Below are 20,160 nucleotides of genomic sequence, written 5' to 3'. Positions count from 1 at the left end.
GTTATTACACCTTTCTTGGCCTTGTTGCATCGAAAGAGTGATCTATATTTATACGAGACTGCTTTACGTACTGCGGAAGTGTCATTCCTGCTGTTGTCTGGGCTTTGGTTCTTCATGTACTCGGACAGCTGATTCAAAAATTCATTTCCTCTGTTCATATGAGAGTAAGCAAAAAGTCCATAAAACTAATATTTCGCTGACTGTGGTTTCTGTGGCCCGACGTTGACACGATGTTAACATGGATGTAAGGCATATGCTGTGAAAATGTTGATAAAAAAAATACTCTCTCAAATGACACAAGTTTAACTGAGGCCGAACATTATATGTATAATTTTGTGATGTGGTATTTAGTGTATGAATGGTTTTTTTTTTGCTGTTTGATTCAAATACAGAAAATGAGAATATGTTATTACTAAAGCATGTTGAACACAGATGTTTGGGATCACTTTTCTATTTCTGTAGTCTAGCACATTAGTGACACATTTGAAAAAAAATAAATAAGAAATTTTATGTTTGTTTTTCCCCCCCCCTCTTTTTGTCTTCCCACAGCACAGAGTAACATTCCAACGAGTAAGACACCAATGTTAAGTGATTTATAAAAAAATAATCAGCGGGGTTGAGGTTTCTAAGGTGTCTGTCATTTTTACACACAATGAGATGCAATGTTCAGCTGATAGTGTATGACTAGGTATGTGGTATTGAGGTGACCAGGTATGATTTGACAGAAACTAAACTACTAAACTAAACTACAGAACCTACACACAGGAGTATAAAGTAGGATTTGTACAACAAGATAAAATATGAATATAGATTTTATTTCAATCAGATTTGAAGATCTCATAAAATCCATGTTTTTACAAGTACAAAAAGGGACAAAACAAAACAAAACATAACGGTAAATACAAAATAAAAGAGAGAGAGCTAATCAGTGCTTCTTTTAAACTTACACAGATATCAGTAAAGATTTCTTTTTAATTATTATTATTATTTTTTCCAGATTTGTTACATTGACTGCTAAAGGGCAGGCTCCCCAGTGTTAACACCCATATCTCCACCTTTCTAAGTGCATTGATGAAGACTTTCTTTCAAAACACTACATATCCAGTGGACATCATCACAGACAAGTTTTAAGACATGAGGTAGCCATAGTGCTGTGTAGGTGTGTGTGTGTTTATTTGTTCTCTGCTAGTGGGGGTATTCGTATATAATGACTGGAGATGCATGTGGCTGTATAGAGAATTTTATGAGGCACAATGGGAGAACTGGGAACTGCACTCAGTGGCATTTTCTGCGTCATTCATGATGACGACTACAATGTGTGGACACTTGGAATAAAATCACGGAGAACTCAAAAAAAGTCTAGTTTAGAATTTCGTCATTGCCACTGAAGACTGATTTATAGATCTGTAATGAGGTGTGACAGGGTAGGATAAGGAACAGTGATTCTATATCACAGTGGGTGCCATCTAAGGCCTCTTGAACAATCTCCTCAAATCCGCAAGTTCGAGCAGGGATCTAGTCGTACACTTTGAAGAAAGCAGCACGGAACGCCAATCTAAGGCTCTCCTATCCTGTTCTGTGAATGATTCAGCAGAATAACTGGCAAATAAAATCATGAGGTAGGCGTTACTGTAAACAGAAAAACAGAGTAAAATTGGTTTAAAACACGTTATGTCCCCTGGCCACCAGGTGGCGATCACTTCACAATGAACATAGGGATACAACACTTTCCATCTCTGTCCAGGTCAGAAAATGAAATGCCACATACTATTCAGAGGAGGTAAACACAAATGCCCATCTAGATATAATACAGTTTAACAGTAAAATTGTGTTTTAAAAACACTTTTTTGGTAAATTCCCTGCACACTGTTCCCTGAGAATACATCCGTTCTTTTAGATTACAGTCGTGCACATCCTGCTATGGGTTTGGTTTGTGCTACAGTTTGAGTTTAGTTGCTCGCGAACATACAAGAAGTGTGTAGGCAAATGCGTGCCAACACGCGCATGCGCACATAGACACACACCCACATCCTTTCAACACATTCAATATCTGCATTTATAAAGTAGAAATGTTTGCCCAGGTTTTTTTTTATATATATATATATATTGTCTAGAGCACGATAAATCTTTGAAATAACACTTGATGATTATCACCACAACGTCATTTTAAAAAAAAATGAATTGTATTCGTTAGTGTATACAAAAAGTGATTCATCCTCGGATACCGTGAGGAGACCTTAAGACATTCAACACCGTCATAGCCAAGCTGTTATATTACACATTCCTGTTGATGGATATATAACATCATTGTCCCCATGCTCTTAAAAAAAAAAAAAAAAAAGCTTAATGTTTATCCTTGAAGCTGAGATGTGTTGTATGGGCGATTGGTACGGTATGTGTTGAGCTGATATAAACCAAAATAAAAATTCTATGTTATCTACTTGAGACACGATAAAAACCTGACTATGCTAGTTTATTTCACTATTTTTCCATTTGTTAAATATCCATGTGGCAGAACTGAAATGGTGTGGTGTAATACCTATGAATTTCGAGCCATCTTGGTAATGTTAATGTAAACAATAACAAAATAGTTATTCCTAATCCCGTCAACACAACTGCTCTTTCTTTCGAAACATTCGACGACTATTTGATATCGTAGCTATCAACTGTACATCAAAACATTTCTCCATAAGTCTTAGTCTTTCAAGCTCTTATACTTGTACTTCAAACACATACTGGCTATGTTTGGAACAAGAGTATGTGTACATTTGATGATTATGCAGCAGAATGCTTAAGTCACAGTGGATAATTTGGTATATGGCTGTTTTGAGGGTGACATCTCTGGACGTCTGATGTGCTTGTGAGGAATGCAGATTCAGGCTGTGTGGAGAGAAAGCCATGGAGCTCCTTAGGGCAAAAATCCAACTGAGTATGCCAAATCGCTAACATCCTTTTTTTTTTTTTTTTTTTAATCCTGAAATTTTGATTAGTCAGTGCTACATCATCATGTGTGATTCTTTAATCAACCACACAAACAAAGGCGCTCCATAAACTATCAGACTGTGTTCATATCTCATTTAAAAAAAAAAAAAAAAAAAGTGGGCATAGACTATGAAAGTCCCAGTTCACTAAAACCTTCACGTGCGCTGCCTGAGCCGCACAGACAAAAAAAAAAAAAAGTTCTTGGTCGTTTGAGAAACAGAGGTCCACTTTGGTTTAAGTTACTTTAACTCTTCACAGATCAGTTCATGAATTCAGATCATAAATTAATGCAGTAATGACTATTCCTTTCTTAAAGTTGAACAGGAGAGGAACAGAGGGGACGGTCTCTGAGCCTCACCTTAGTGTCTGAGGTAGATGCTGAGGTGCCACCCAAAAGTGGCAGAGCGCCAGTGGCATAGCACTATAAACGAGGAAGAGGAGAGTTGCAGGATGGCATGGAGAGAGAAAAAAAATTTTTTTGGAGGGGGTAGGAAGGGAGATGAGGACTGTATCAAGTTCTTTTCTTCTTCTGAACAGAAAATTCTTTGGGTGCTGAGTCATCTGGTGAGCTGGAGGATTTGCTGAGCGGAGAACTCTCCAGGGGAGGGTAGGAGGTCCTGGCTCCGGTTTCTGGGCTATGTGGACACGGCGCCAGGGCAGAGGTAGAGGGATATGGATCAGTGCTGTATCTTCCCTGAGTGGCAGCTAGCATAGGTGTCCTGTGCGGACAGTGAGCCACCATGTGCGTCATGCTCTGGCAGTAGTGACATTTCTTTGGCTGGGGTGGGAGGCTGCACTCTTTGGCATGATGATCTAGACCTCCACAGTTATAACACCTACAATCACATAAGAGTTTTAATGTGAGTCACTCTGAGTAACAGGAGAAAATACAAAAACAACACAGTGTCTACTTTGGTCCCGTTTGCATTAAGCGTTCTTAGTACCAGTATATGCTCTATGACTGAACAATGTGTGTGTTTATTGTTTTATAACACAGAAAATAATTAATCGACAGACTGTTAGAAAGTACTACAAACTTACAATGCTAACAGCAAGCTAATACCTGGTGTAGAATAAAAAGTTTGATCACAAATTTGAAAGTTCACTTTAAAAGACAATCACAAGAGTCTTTCAAGCCCTTGTGGTAGTAAAGGTAACATTTGCAGGAAATATGAAATTTCGTCCAAATGAGTATGAAAACGCAGAGTCTTATGCTAGCAAGTATGGGGCTTGAATGAGTGGAAGTAGAGAAATCTGACAGTCACTTTGGAGGGACAGAAGAGGCAACGAAGTGAGAGCAATCGAGCCAAAGAGGGGACAGGGCAGCTTTGGAGTAAAAACAAAGCACACTGACTAAGTACTATATTTATTACTTGAGCAATTCTAACTGTAAACTGATTAGTAAAAGGCACTGTGACATGACTAACTGCAGTTGGTGAAATGCTGACGAAGCCTGAATATCTGAACATTCTAGCAATGTAAATGCCAATAAGAAAATGTTCCCTTAAAAAAAAAAACATTAATATCTCACACAATATTAAGAATAACAGAAAAATACCAATAAGTTACTTTACTACTAAAGTTACTAAAAAGAAAAACAAGAGGAAGAAGAACAACACCAATTTCACATGAAGAAGAGAAAACATTAGAAAGAACAAAAGAAAGATAATTAGTTGCTTCTCAGCTGAAAGTGCGACCATTCTTACCTCAGTTGCATTTCTCAACGAAAGTTGAAACAGAGACAAAAAACTACCGCTAGGTGGGAGCACAGTATATTTTATAATACACGATCAAATATACGGTCAGAACACGGATGCTATGCAAACACACTTAACCCAGTAATGACTTCAGTTTCTCCCCTAATAGCCTACCCTACCCTAGATGGTGAATCGTTAACTCACTGATTTGTAAGATTCTGAAAGGAAAAGGAATTTTATGGAATAAAAGACCAGCTAGCACAAACCTGCATTATTACTGTTACAATATCTTATCTTACAACATCTTTAAACCGCAAAGTTGTATTTGGCCACGAATAATTGACGTTAATTTAACCCGTGCAATTTAGTAAAACAGTCCGTTAAAAAAAATCAGAGAATGCACCCCACCAAACCTACTGCACCGTATACAAAGAAAATCAAGATGGCATTTTGTCTTGACCATATCAGTAAATTTTTTACGCTTTGGACAAGCCATTATGACAGCGCCAGCGTATCACATTGGTTGTATCCCAAAGCGCCTGTCTCGTGTGTTCTCTATCACTAGGGGGACTACACCGAAGCGGAAACGACCAACAATACGGGACAAAGCAATGCAGTCCGTTTGAAAATGCGTGACATCCCCGGGGGCCATAGCTGAACCATTCATTTATTATGTTAAACATGCCCATATCTTGTTAAACACAATATTGTGCAGAATGCCAACGGAGGAAAAAACACACCATCTGACGGTTTAAAAAGAGAGAATAGTGAATCATTGTCTCTGAGTTTCACACCAAATTAATTACTCCCCCCCTATTAATTACTGTTAGTACACCGGTAACTACTGTCGGTAAACCACAGGTTATCATAACCGAATCCATTTTAATAGTTGTCTTGCACAGAACACTGGATTACAGTCTGACAAATCACTTTGATCAGTTAAAAAACGTTATTAATAATCAAAAGTAATTCCTTAAGATCCAAAACGGTTGTTGCGTCAAAACTGAACAGCACAATTTCCTGATCATTTTTTACACAGTTGTCATCGGTCCATCATTTATGTGCATCTGACAATCAAGCGTGTTTTGAAATTTTGAGACATTCTAATAAACCAGCGTAAAATTTCAGCTTCCTTCAACGCCCTTCCTTCTGTCTCAATGAGGACCCGTTCCTTATCACGTGACAATCTACCTCTTACAAAAAGAATGCAGATGAGGGACAGCCAGCAAAAAACACACCTTCCATACAGTTGGACCCTATATTCATGAATCACACACCTTATCACGGAGGTCTTACATCATCCCAACAATAAATACATTCATTAGCCTAAACATTCTGCTAAAACTTTCTGCTAAAATTTATGAACTCGCATTGTTCACAATACTATTGAGAGTTAGTTTACACGGTAGTCACACGCATCATCTACCGCAAATTTGAACAAGTTGTCGACCAAATATAAATCCTTTTTGAATAACTGTATCGCTGATTGGATTTGAGCATTTATCAGCTGTTGAAGGAAACAAACTTTTCCGCGTGGTTGAACTCGAGGCTTGTAGGGGGTCCCACACGGTGGCATCTTCAATTAGGGGCGTGCAAGAGAAGGGGGAAGGGCATTGGAATTCGGGTTTCATCCGACTAAGTTAGCCTCGCGTGCTACCTACCATTACCCTTACTCACTTCCCTCTTATCCCAACCCCCATCACAACACCACTTAAACCAGGGGATGGTAGAAAATCGTTTCGAAAGATAAGAGCAAGAAACCACTGCTTCCATCGAGCCCCTCATTGTAAAACGGAAGAGAACGATGACGAAACAGTGCAGTCGCAGTAAATGAATGAGCGAATAATGCTTGTGTGAATATATGTTCTTAATATAACATTACTGTAGTTTTAGGTCTGCAATGGAGGCCAAAGAAGTATTTCTTCAGATAATTACCGACGGGCACAAAACATGAAAATGACCGTACACGTCATTTCTCCCTTGTGGCTTAACATCGGAAAATGGAGGAAAACGTATAGCCCATATAGACACAGGCGGGTCATTTGAAAAGAACCAAGGGAAATGACGCTCATCAATAAGTGGTTTTTCACAGCAGCATACGTTATCAGTGCTTTACACCTGCAATTTCAGTTGCAGAGATATTTCCCTTCCTACTAAGCAAACGGAACGGAGGTTAAATGACAAAACTGACAGATAACTAATCTTTTCCATACTTCATAGTAGGACTGTGACGTTTATAACTCATGACACAAAAAAATACTGAATTTGTTGATGACTTATTAAACATAACAGGAATGTGGTTCTATAAAGGTAACTAAATACCAAAATGTATAGGATATATGGGATAGAACAGAAACAAATGTTACATGAAAAACAACCATAAATAAATAAGCAAAAACAAAGAAATAAAATTAAAAAATAAACAAAAATCCTCAGCGGGGAAACAGACTAGGAAATGATGGGTCATGTAGAAAGTTCATGTATATAAAAACAAACAAAAAACAGCATTATTTTCTATATCTGTATACTTCAAATTTTATGAGTCACTCTTTGTATTTCAAACCTTTTATTATAACAAAAATAGCCAAACATGACGCTAATTTTAGCACTCAAGCTTTAAAACCAAGATAGAAATAGCTGCACCTGCAATTTAGGAAGGAGAAGAGCTTCCGAATACAATGTTGCGATAAAACCATGGCAACAGACATAGACCAAAAGCACACCTGCCAGAGTGGAAAAGCAGCCATACTAACAAGGCTTAAACAAGTCCATCCATAATTCAGATCCAAAATGACAAACAGGACACCTACTAATTCCAAATCTCATATACAACACATCCACGGAACAAAAATGCATATGATGGCTCAAAACAAGCCATTATTGCTAACTGTTGTTCTGCTCAGCCTTTACGCGCTCTGTGTATACTTGTGGTCTAATCAATCCAAGACAACATCCCCATAACTCTTACTGTCCTGCTGTATCACGGCTTGATTACTGCACTACTTCAGGCAGATGTTGCTTACTCACCGGTCTCCCTTTGGTCTTCGTTTTTGTGGTATTGTTTTCCCTTTGGGTCTCCTCTCACTGCCTGAGCAAGGACAACCTCCAGGTCCTGTAACCCACAAAGACTCCAGGCCCTTGGAGGACTTCTTAAAGGTGAACTCCACCTCCTCTCCCTCCCGCAGGCTGCGGAAGCCTTCCATAAAGAGTTTACTCTGGAGGAGCAGGGAAGACAGGAAAGGTGGACATTAGAAACCAATACAGGTACAATCTAAAGGATGAATGCACACTTTTCCCCCTTTTTTTAATAACTGCAAGAAGCAACTTAAATTATATATATATAAAATATACAAATCACTTGGACAGCAAAGCATACCATAAAAAGAAGAGAAGAAAACGCGTACAATCTTGTTTCTTAACCAAAACAATTTTGAAAGAAATAAAAAATAACAATAAATAAATATGTAACAGATAGAAATACAGGTTGAGCATCCCTAATCCGAAAATCCAAAATGGTAAAAAATCTGAAACTTTGAGCGCCAACATGACACCACGAGTGGAAAATTCTACACCTGACCTCACTTGCTCATGTGGGGCTTTGACGCTCTGCTAGCGCCAAGATATCTCATTATGCATACTGTATTCCAAAATCCGAAAAAAATGCAAAATAGAAAACGCCTCTGGTCCCAGGCATGTCGGATAAGGGATACTCAACCTGTAACGCAAGAGATTTCAGAAGACTATTTCATGACATTTTAGAAGAATTTCTGAGAAAATTATTCATGCCAGCACCATAAAAAACAAAAAGGAAAATGGACACACTGAGTGAACCATTCACAATCTTCACATCCCTTTTTTACATTTAAATATTCATCAACCTTTTACATCTGTCTGCTCCCCCCTCTCTGTATATTTATATCTGAAACAGATAAACGCATACACACAAGCACTGACATATACGGACGCAATGCGTGTGAACCAGGGGTTGTGAAGTCAGAAAACCAAAATACCTACTGGAGTGAGAAAGACCTAATTGAGAGAGACCAAGACATGGCATGGATTTTAACATAGTTAGGGAGACAGCCAATTATTTCCACGCTTTCAAAACACTGAGCACATCACTGTTTTTAAACACCAAATTGTAGCCTTTTGGTGACTTTGGTTTATCAGTGTCAGTTTTTGCACAGTTTGCTTAAGTATGTGAAATAATTTCTAAAATGAAAAACAATTGTGACATACATCAGGCGACAACTGTAGTGAAAAGAAATGGCTTTAATAAATCAAAGCTCAAAATCGTAATTTTGAAAAATCAATTACCTGGAATCTGGCAAAGATACTGTTACAATTCCTCATACAAATCAAGGAAAAAAGTATGAAATTAACATTAATGCAATTTTGTTTCAGTTCACAAAATGCAAACAATAAGCAAATAAACGTGATGTTTCTCATTACAACATCATAAATAAAGTGATAAATATATCCAAGACTAGCCAAAGTCCAGCCTCTCTTTAAGTCTTTTGAAGAAGTTTAAAAAGTACAAAACTTGTGCATTACAGTTACATGAAATATACAGGGACACTGTGCAAGTACAGATAATCGAGTTATGAAATAGTAACAGGAACAAGTTGAATATATACATGCGAAGAATCATTTTGGTAAATTTGTGCGATTGAAACTACATGCCATTTTTGTATAATATTAACTATATTGTTTTCAGAAGTAGCTAATCCACTTAACTAATAACAACTACTTATTAATTAAATTATGCTTAATGTTCCAATATTGAAGTGAGAAAACACACATACACACACAAGGGAAAACAGAAATCCTTTCCCCCCCATCCTTAATAACTCATCGAGTTCAATGAGGATGTTTAATAAATCAAACTATTTAAACTTAAAATACAAGAAAATGCAGCTGGATATTCTCCATCATTGAAATTGGTTAACCTTCAGGAAAATATTCACAGTGTGGAGCGAACAAATGTTTTTGACAAAAATATGTCCTGATATTTCAACAACATATTTTCACCAAGGCAAGAATAAGAAAGAGAGAAAAATCCAATATTATAACACAATAAATATCCTCTAAACATGGAGGTCAGACTGAGCAACCAACAATGGGAATTTGTATTCCACCCAATATCTTCCTATAGACTCATCTGGGTTTTGGCTTGTCTCACTGTTAGACATCCTGAGGTTGTCTCTCTGTTTTCAGCCTTGGGCTGCTTGTTGTCTGACAGGCAGCCATTTTGCCTATTTTGGGTTGGGGGTGGGATGGAGAGTGGGAGGAGAGAGGGTTGAGAGAGAAGAGAGAGGTTCCAGAAAGAAGAGCTTTCTCTGAAAAATAAGCAAAGGGCATGCTTAAACGTGGGGAAAGAAAAAGATCAGAAATCAGACCAAATGAAACAAGCAAAAAAAGAGGAAAAAAAAAAGAGATTTTTAGACTTATTTTGAAATCACAAGATTCACAGATTAAAAAAAAAAAAGAAAGAAAAGTATCTATCATAAAGATGAACTAAAAAGGTTGCACAAAATAAACAAAAGGAGATCAAAAGCTTCAAAATGTGAAAAAAAAACCGATATTATTTTATTGTGATGTACACCAAACATTTTGGTTAAACCAAAAATTTGGTTTCAACTGGAACAAGCTGAAGCTTACATGCAAGTGGGTCTTCTGGCAAAGACAATATCTACAAGTAAATAGCAAAAGAAAGCTCCCGCAGAAAAATAGTAAAACAAGCAACAAACATATTTTGCAATGGCCCTCTCAGCCTCAAGAAATAAAGTCAAAACCTGTGATTTAAACCTGAAGCTAGATATCCGCAAACACAGAACACAATCTATACATACAGACAGATGAATCTAGAAAGAGTTTGTATGGAAGGATAGTTAAAGTTGCCTCCAAGTGTGTTACTCAAAGTCACAAAGCCTTACAGGAAAATGACTAAATCATTATCTTTATAAAGGGAGGGTGCACAAATGATTTGAAAACACTGGCACCGATTTTGGTTGATTCCACAGAACTGATAAACTAGAATACAGTTCGCCTACTGAAATTACAGTAATTCATCACTGGTATTTCTTATTTTACAATTATTTTTGTTCATCTTTATTAAGGGTAATGATAGTAGTTGGAGTAGCTGTATTTGTATTTGCATAACAGCAATATGACAAGCTATCTGAACAAATCAAATATTAAGCCACATTTATGTACCTGATTTCATGATCAAATGTTAATGCAAAGCAGCCTGCATGGCTGCCCTAGGTGAATGCTGATTTCTATTGTTAACTGTGGCCAGTTAAAAAGAAAGATCCAAGATACATCTGTGGAAACAAACATGGCTATTTATGCTTAATGACTAAATACCAAATGCTTTTGTTTAATGAAGCATAACAAAAAGTTTCTTAAAGACTGTGAAAGAAATGAAGCAATTATCACTTCAGTAAGATGTATGAATCAGTGAACTGTTTATTATCATTCTGTTGTGATCAACTTAACACTAAAGTAACAGCATGTAATAGTTCCCTGTTGTTTTTAAAGCAAGATATTTCTAGAAATTGTTCCATAAATATATTAAACAAATTGTACTACAACAAAACTTTGTACTTCCACAAAGAATTCTCTCCAAGCACCATAGAACATTTGTCCATTTTGTCCTATTAAACAACTGACAAAACTTTATGGTTAAACTATGCTCTATCAATTTGGAACATTTCTTTAGCTTTTACAGTGCTAAAGGTTGAACACATACAAAACACATACTTGTGTAACAAATGCATACAAATTTAAAAAAAAAAACAAAAAAACATGGTGTCAGCACTAGCAATTAGTAGCCTCTCATTCTCATGCATTTCTACTTCTCCCTATGGGGATCATTTTGAGCATCTATGGATGACTCACAAGAGGAAGTCACGTGAACAGAAGGTAGTTTTTTTTCCTTTCGTCTTTTTTTTGAAGGAGAGGGGGAAAAAAAAAGCCCATGAGCAAGAGAAACAAAGCCTGGTATTAACTGGGAAGGGTGGGGCCTGCATGCCAAACGGTGAAATGGGCTGCTGGTTAATCTTACCAGGGGCCCACTCTCACCTCCCAATGCACCAAGAAAAACCAAACCTACTCAGAGTGCAGCATGAGAATGTAAGGAATCATCACCACATCCAGCAAACCTCCAACAGTCGCTGCTGTTATCGTACAAAAGAGGATCTGGAAGTAAACGGAAGTAAACTGGCACTTTCAGCAAAACATCTGAATCCTGGTGGAAAAGCACCAGAGGTACTAGTTCTCTCTTTTGTTTTTGGAGTATCACCTCTGAGAATGGCTCCAAAGTGTACCCTCCCCCACACTTCCAGACCATGGCTCTGCTCAAAAGACAAGCAAACTTAACGACAGCGCCAAGAGATTATCTGGGGGTCAAACAATGTTTTCTTTTCTTTTTTTTTTTTTTTAAGAATCAATGCTAACCAAATATAAAACAACCTGTTTGACATACATCTCAATTCTCTAACTACGCACACAACTATGACACATTACAATATTCAGCACAGAAAACTCCCAACATCTATGTTCTGAACAGTTCAAGTCACAATTTTTTAAAAATATGTTTACATCACAAACGCTTCACATACTATGACAGCGAGGAGTGTACAGAGAGCCTAATACTAAGATCTTCACGCAGAATATTATCCCAAAGCAAACAGAAACATACAATGCAAGAACATGCTTACGACAATGATCACAGAGGGGCCAGAATTCTAGGCAATGACCAGCTGTCCTACATAGAATTAGCAATTTATCCACGACAATCCACACAGACCCACTGCCAGCACCCCAACATTAGGAAAGGGCATATGAGAGGACAGGAGAGAGATTAGCAGGTCATAGTGGACAATAAGCGTTTTAATGTGAGAGATTCTAATCTCACTGTTATTCAATGCAATGAGACACACACACACACAGCTCTCTGAAATTTCAACGGAAATTGCATTTGACAAAAACCATTTGGGACACATGTGCCATGAAACATGAAAATGACAAAGCTAATTTGTTGTTCCCTGTTCTTTTTAGAAAATACTTCAGAAAAAATACAGATGATCTCTCAACCAACTGCTTGTACTATTATTAAACAATGCTATGTTACAATGACAGTAGCAGGCCTATAATTTGGTGCTGCTGGTTTTCAGACCAAATTACACTGTAGCAGGTACCACTGTTACAAATGACCAGTTGTTATTATTATATAACAATAAATAATAGAACACAAAGATAATTTAACCCAAAGCTCAAATCACTCAGTCAAGCAGCTAAACAGGCTGCTAAGTGGTACAGAACACAAGGACAGCCAACAAATTAAGAAAGAAATTTACAGTACAAAAAAGTCCCACTGCCCTTCTCTACTTTTTAGAGTACTGCATATGTCCATATATTTTGACAGGTTCCTCATAGGTAGTAAGTCTCAAGGCAAGATCAGAAGGCTAATCCCACAGACAAGAATCAAGGCAGTCATATTCTGCTTGATAAGCTACACGTCGATATATCAACACTAATGTAACAGTTCTCCACATCGCTTCGTCTTTTAGGTGTTTTTGTGTATCATACCCTACACTTTCTCGTGATAGATTAGACCTAGGCCGTTCATTCTTGTCCGAGCCACCACTACCAAGGGTCTATGGCCGCTGTATGCTTACAAGCACATGTCTCGCTGCGGAGGGGGGAAACAACCTATATGTTCATTGCTTTCCTCCCTCGAGAGCTATAGTCATGAGTTCAAACGATTGTACGATACTACAAAACACGTGCCTTTTCTGCACCTTGTCTATGCAGTATAAAGGTGCAAAGAAACGTAACCAATTGTGATAGCGAGCTTCGGGGTTGATAAAAAGGATTATTTGGAGTTAAGTGCTCTGACATCCGCGGTCCTGTTTAGTCGAGAAGTTGTATTTGGACATACCTATCCAACTCTGAAGCAAAAGATCCTTAAACCACATTCTTTAGCGTGAGTTCTGAACCACTAACCGCCTGGACAATACATTGTTATTCGGGCTTCAAATGAGAAAAATCTCATCGAATTTCCATTCTGGTAATGGATTGCAAACAAAACCCGCACACTGACCATCGAGTTCTCGTTGTAAGAACTGTCGCCATAGAGCTGTTTAAAATGCATTATCATTCACTGAGCTCTGATGTGGGACATAAAACAGAGTAGGCCTCGCCAACATTTCCATCACAATTCAGATTTCGCAGTGGTCATTTGGGGGCAACTCGAGGACAATATGGCTGTTATGCATGGTAATCAGGAGTGTTACTGGCGATTCGCAAAGAGACCAAGAAATGACTGAGAAGACGAGTAAGTTATGCTAGGCTACATAGCCAACTTAAAGTCTTGGTAAATTCAATACATTATGATCGTTCACGGTTAAATGGCAACACAGATAAGCGGGTGATTGGTAAAGCAGTGAGACCGAGGGGAAAAACGCCACTATATTCTGTTTGCTTGCAACGAACATATTGTTTTGTTTACGCTGCTGGTACAAACTTACTTGGTGTACAAATACATCCAACGGAGGATCCACAGGATTTCCTCCGCGACTGGTCATCGATATAAATCCGAAGCCCATTCGTACATTAAACCACTTACAGTGGCCAGCGCCTTGCTGAGGCTCTGTCTCCTCTACCTGCTCGGGCGACGTCGCAGAGTCCGCTCCACTTTTTCCCACCCCTCCTGAAAAAGAGCAGCACAAATAACGTTTCAGGCGCTACAAAACGGACAAACGACCAAGCAAATAAAAACAGTGAAATATACTATGTCGTCGCATATGGCTAAAACGAGATAGCCTATCATGGACGGACTTGACTGAAAGGCGATCACTCTACTGATGCTGTACACACAGTTGCATTGTAACTTGTGCCTTTTTATCAATCGGCTATAGGCTATACTCCAAGCGCCCGTAAAAACTCTCGCTTGTTGGGACGAGTGTTGCCATTAAAACATTTTTCACATAGCCTACTGCAATATTGCCCACCGAAATTAAATCCAGTTCACTAAAATCAAAAGACAGGTGTGCTTTTAGATCGAAACTTCTACTGGACTACAACATACGTTTAACAATCAAATGTTTGCAAAACAGGACTGCAGCCTATGTACACATCTACAGCTCACAGTCAATTGCACAATCAGGTTGGTGGGCAACACAACAGACACATTCTGAACAGATACGTAGAACTATATGATAACCTTCGGCCATGTTTCTCCGTCCCGTCGTCCCAAACTTTGGAGACAGAAACGTTGTCTTGGTAAGTAGTTAGTCCTCCTCATCAATCGAACATTCCACTCTCGAGCAACCATATTTTGTCAAACATGGTCCAACGTGCTCTCCTTCTCACTTTTCCCATCTCTCTCTTCTCCCGTCACACTCGATCTGCCTCTCTTTAGCCCCAGTTCACACGTGACTTTGTCAATTGCATGCTGTCTCGCAACTAATTTCTCCTCGAATCCTGTCTAAAGGAGGGAGGGAATAAGTGCGATCCAGACGCCCGAGTAGCCAATCGTCGTTCAATAATTAAATAAAGAAAACCATCCTCTTGTTCTCCTATGTAACAATGTTACTGTAACTAGAGATGTAGGTGTAACGAGTTATACTCGATTTGTTAAGACAGTCTCTTTGAAATGTTTAGAGAGCAGATCTGCTCACTCCGTTAACACATAATCTGAATTGGATTTGAAATTATGTACATTTAACAGGAAGGACAGAAAGAATAAGCAGAATTAAAGAATTTGTCTCGGGGGAGTTACTAAGTAGCACACACACACACACACACACACACACACACATACACACACATACACTCACACACACACACACACACACACACACACACACAGACACACACACCCACACACAAAGAAAGAGGGGGTGGTCACATGATTCATAACCAACATGTGGCGGTATAGGCTATGAATCTGCCATACGTCTGCACATTATTTAACTCAACCAACCAAATGCTTAATTTAACCTAGGCATGACAATGATTTGTTTTTGTTCTGGAGTAACACCTGGATCGTTTTTATCAAAATTAATACTTTAATTTGCAAAAAACCAACACAATGCAATAAAACAATAACTGTCATGTCAGTCTAATGAAGCAACCCATACGTCCTTTAACCACATTGCTGTTTCGTATCAGTTTTGTCACTGCGCGAGAGTGCATTCAGTTCTTTTTTGCGATGAGGCACCACTTCCATGTATTTCGTTTGAAGCGTGGACGTTCCAGCTATGTTAGACCCAAGAAGAGCACGCGAGAGGACTGATCTTTGGAACAAGAGTGAGAAGAATAAAAAGAAACTAAAACATGTTAACAACTGGAGCAGAAGGTCTGTGTCGTGACATTCCTCTGCCGTTTTCAACCGTAAATGTCTAATAGGTCATTTCAACAAAGACGTATCCCAAGTCAGCAAATAGACTACCTCGTGTTTATGCGTTCAATCTTATGTATAGGCGAGACACAATTTTTTATTGAATTTGATTGAAAAAAAAAAGTTGCCTTTTTTTTTGTAAAATCATAATAGCTCTTTCGAATACTGGATTTAAGTGATGTTGAACTGGATTTAACTAAAGTTAACTGATTCAGTAGAATATCACTGTGGATAAAGTCATGTTGGAAGGATAACTTTACAATGCTTTGCATACAAATGACTCCAAAAGTTCTTTGTGGACAGCAGACCCCTCCCATTGTCGTATGTTAAGATAATAACGGGTTAAGATACTTTCATACGTTTTATCATAACGAAATGTAGCGGGGACTTCACGTACAATTTGTATTATTTAGTTGATGACTAAATTCTATATTCTATCAATATCACTTGAGTGTTGTGGAGATATTCCTCACCTAATGGTATTATGACACAACTAATGTCTTAATGATGATAAAGGTTATGTCGGGCCACCGGATAATAAGCACTACTAAAACTGATCCTAGTAGTCCATAGGGCTGAGTTTGACTAAGGAGGCGGTTAGAACACTCAACTTCTCCTGGTTTATCATTTACAGTTGCAGAATAGATTCAGCTTGAAAGTATTTCAGTGCATTCATTCATTAAACCACTACGAAACAGTCACAGTAACAGTGAGAATGAAAGAATAATGACAAGTTTAACACGTTGACGGTGAACAGAGTGAAATTAGCATCCTCCTCGCTCCATAAAATTTGTCTTTAAAAATCGTTTATGCAGACCACATCCCTGTTTTTACCGTGGTTATTTGCTCATACAATGGCTATCTCTCAGTGCAGTTTTTGATTAAGAAGCGGATACTTTAAGTGGTCATTCGAATTCGGAGTGGGGCACGACAATAAGCTACATCACACAAACTTACTTGAACAGTTGAGTTATGATAAGAGAGACTATTACATTTTTGAAGAACTGATTCTGATTACTTAAAAGCAACAAGATTACTCCTCAACCCATCTGTGATTTAATTTGCGCATATATTTATTCATAAAGCTGAATAAAAGGTCAGATCTGGTCAGAGATAAAAGGTCTGATAGTCTTAAAGAGGGTGTCAGTCATGCATTCCCAGTATTGCACAGAGGATGGTCGACATGTCTTTGAGTGTGGGGGCAGGGAAAGCTGTCGTATATTGGTGTCCCTGCTCAATCACAGGGGTTCTCCGGTCCTAGTGCAACGAGACGAACAACGTGGCAGAACTTCGATGAAAATCGATATTTCTGAAATTATATAAAATGTCACGGAATTTATACAAATCACGTGCCTCCAGCACTTATAGTCTGCATGGGAAAGTGTGTGTTAGACAATATAGATGATCAGATCATAGTCTGTAGAGTTGTTGAAAGGAATAGCCTAGTCTGAGTATATTCAGAGGTTAAGGGTTGTGTGGTCGTTTATTTTTCTTCTGGTATACACAGTGGTCATAAAAGAAAACATAAAATATATCAAAGAAAGAGAGAAAGAAAGGGTAGCGAAGAATTAAACAGATCATTTAATTTCGACACAGACAGTCCATACTAATAGCTCGCATCTACTTCAAAAGAGTAACAATTTGGCCAAAAAAATAAAAAAAATCACATGCAAATAGTATGTGATGGATGAATGGGGTCACGGTTCCTCTTGCGCCTTAAAAAGGATATCTTAAAATTATAGCACTTTTGTACCGTTTTGTTACAAAATATCTGTACACACACTCGAATGGTGGATATTTTGAATTCTATGAAGCTTATTCACAGTGTTATGAATAAACGATTAAGTCATATTAGGAATTTCGAAAAGGACCTCTCAGATATGCAAACGTTGATAAAGTAATACGTAGCCTACAATTAATTCATAGGTGAAAGATACTTATATGATGGAGGGGGTGGGGAGAAGTGAGATAGGGTGGGGATAAGAGAATGGAATAAATTAACAACTGACATGAAAGGCGGGAACTCCTGAAGCCTAGCTGTAGTAATATCACGGAAGGTGCTTGAGCCTCTAAAGAGGCAAAAACCCAAAACGTACACCCTGCAAACTGCACACCTGGAAGACAGTCAACCACCGTAAGTTGAATTTACTTAAACAAACAAATGTCAAAATGCAGTCTTAGTGCGTCATATCACAGTGACCATTTGTAGATAAATTTATTTTAAGGCGTCCACTACCGGCAAAACATGCCCATTTGGAAAACGAGAGAACGTCTCGTGAACTTTCACAGAGATAAACATTGGAAAACGGTATACAACGTATACAAACGTATTTCACTTCATTAAACGTGAATTAATTGATTATACAAGACATTCATGCAAGATTACGCCTATAGCCGTCATTGCACAGTAAAACGTTAAATGCGTTGTTTATGAAGTGGGCTTACAAGCCTATTTGCATCCAGTCCCTGCATCTAAACGGAGATGTCCACTTGGAACGCACTAACCTGAGTTTGCCGGGGAGGACTGTTGTGAAGTCATAGTTCTCTCGGTAGCCTGTAAAAGAGAGTGGCGGTTATGAAGGATAGAAAGGAGAAAATTGGATATTAGAAAATTATATGGATTCAGTTCTTGAATTGTGACGCCATTTAGCAACACAATCCCGATTTCTCTCTCCTTCCACACAATATTTTCCCGTAGATTCATATTTAATGGTGAAGTAATACCGATATGCCAAGTATTAGAGTGTGCTACCCGTCATTTTGAAAAAGGTACCGAAAAATGTGAAGACAAAAACGGAAGACATCGAAATAGTTGGACACTTTAACATTCAAAGATCTTCCACACACAGGAAAATCACAAGAATTTTGACCAGTGTCAGCTGCCCGCTTTTGTTTAACTCGTGCTGAAGGCAGCTGCATGGAACCATCCATATAAAGCACACTACAGGCAAATGTATTAAAACGATCATTCTACACATATTCTCAAGCGGACTAAAATGTTACTACCCCTTGAAAAAAGGGTTAATTATAAAAACAGAGTCCAGATCGACATCTACATTATCTCTCCTTTAAAAGTGTCATCGTCTGTTAGCTCAGTTCACAGTACTGCGAAGTGTAGAATTAAATATGACCGAACACTGAACCCATGAGTTGCCAATATGCAATATGCGATCGGTTCATAACTATACTGCAGATATGGTATGTTTCTGTACCCTATAAAGTGGTTGCTCTTTATTGATGTTATTATTTTTTGTTTCCAAACATAAAGAAAAGAACAGGCTCCCCTCTGGGAATCTAAAAACGAGATCGGGAAGCTTTAGGAAGCTATAACGTGTAAATTTAGAGAAAAGAGTGAAACAGTGGGAACTATTAAGATATGTGTATGTTCTTGGACCTGATACCCAACACCGACGTTTTTCAGCTCCAAAGCACTTGCCAATGGTCGTTAGAAAAAATAATATATATACTCTTCAGAGTAAGTGTAAAGCATGCATTCAAATGACTTTTTAAAAACAAGAAACTTTGTTTTTATGCAGAGCTACCTTGAAAGTATTCCATTTATCACATGCTGTTGATTACTGGGCCCTGATCTCCCCTTAAACACTTCTATAGAGTATGAATTCACCACAGTCACTAAGTAGAAACTGCCCTTTTTTTCTTCAAGCATAGCTCTTCTCATCTGTGAATTGATCATGTATGGTCACTTTCCCAGATGGTGCACGAACATCATAATGTAAGCAGCTCAGTGGTCAATTAGTTAAGTGATTTCTATTGACTTCAATTTTAAATATTTCAGGTCAATTTGAACAAAACTCAGTTTCAAGTAACGACACTGATAAATCGAAAACATTTATTTCACTATGTTGAGGTTACAGAGCAGACATACTACTGTTTTGCAATTAAGCTGAAGATATTTACGCCCCCTCGTGTCCAGATTTATAAACCCCTTTTAGTGGTACAGAAATAGCAGAACGGCGAGAGTTAATTTTCAAAAGGGCTACAAACGGTCAATTTCTTAACGCCACTTTGGTTAACTCAGAGAAACCATCGAGCGGTATCAAAGATGAGATA

General features: G+C 38.1%; 1 protein-coding gene across 1 annotated transcript; it reads right to left on the bottom strand.

Annotated features, from left to right (window-relative positions):
* Positions 1-3,493: 3,493 nt before the first annotated feature.
* On the bottom strand, positions 3,494-14,920 carry LOC115819652 (protein lin-28 homolog B-like). The gene is made up of 4 exons (XM_030783154.1): positions 14,911-14,920; positions 14,216-14,397; positions 7,707-7,894; positions 3,494-3,818 (listed from the first exon to the last, which is right to left on the bottom strand). Exons 1-4 carry the CDS (start codon positions 14,918-14,920, stop codon positions 3,494-3,496), a joined length of 705 nt encoding a protein of 234 aa, XP_030639014.1.
* Between the last annotated feature and the right edge of the window lie 5,240 nt (positions 14,921-20,160).

Source organism: Chanos chanos, chromosome 8 (assembly GCF_902362185.1).
Source record: "Chanos chanos chromosome 8, fChaCha1.1, whole genome shotgun sequence".
Taxonomy (NCBI): domain Eukaryota; kingdom Metazoa; phylum Chordata; class Actinopteri; order Gonorynchiformes; family Chanidae; genus Chanos; species Chanos chanos.
This window is presented reverse-complemented; position numbering and strand designations above follow the sequence as displayed.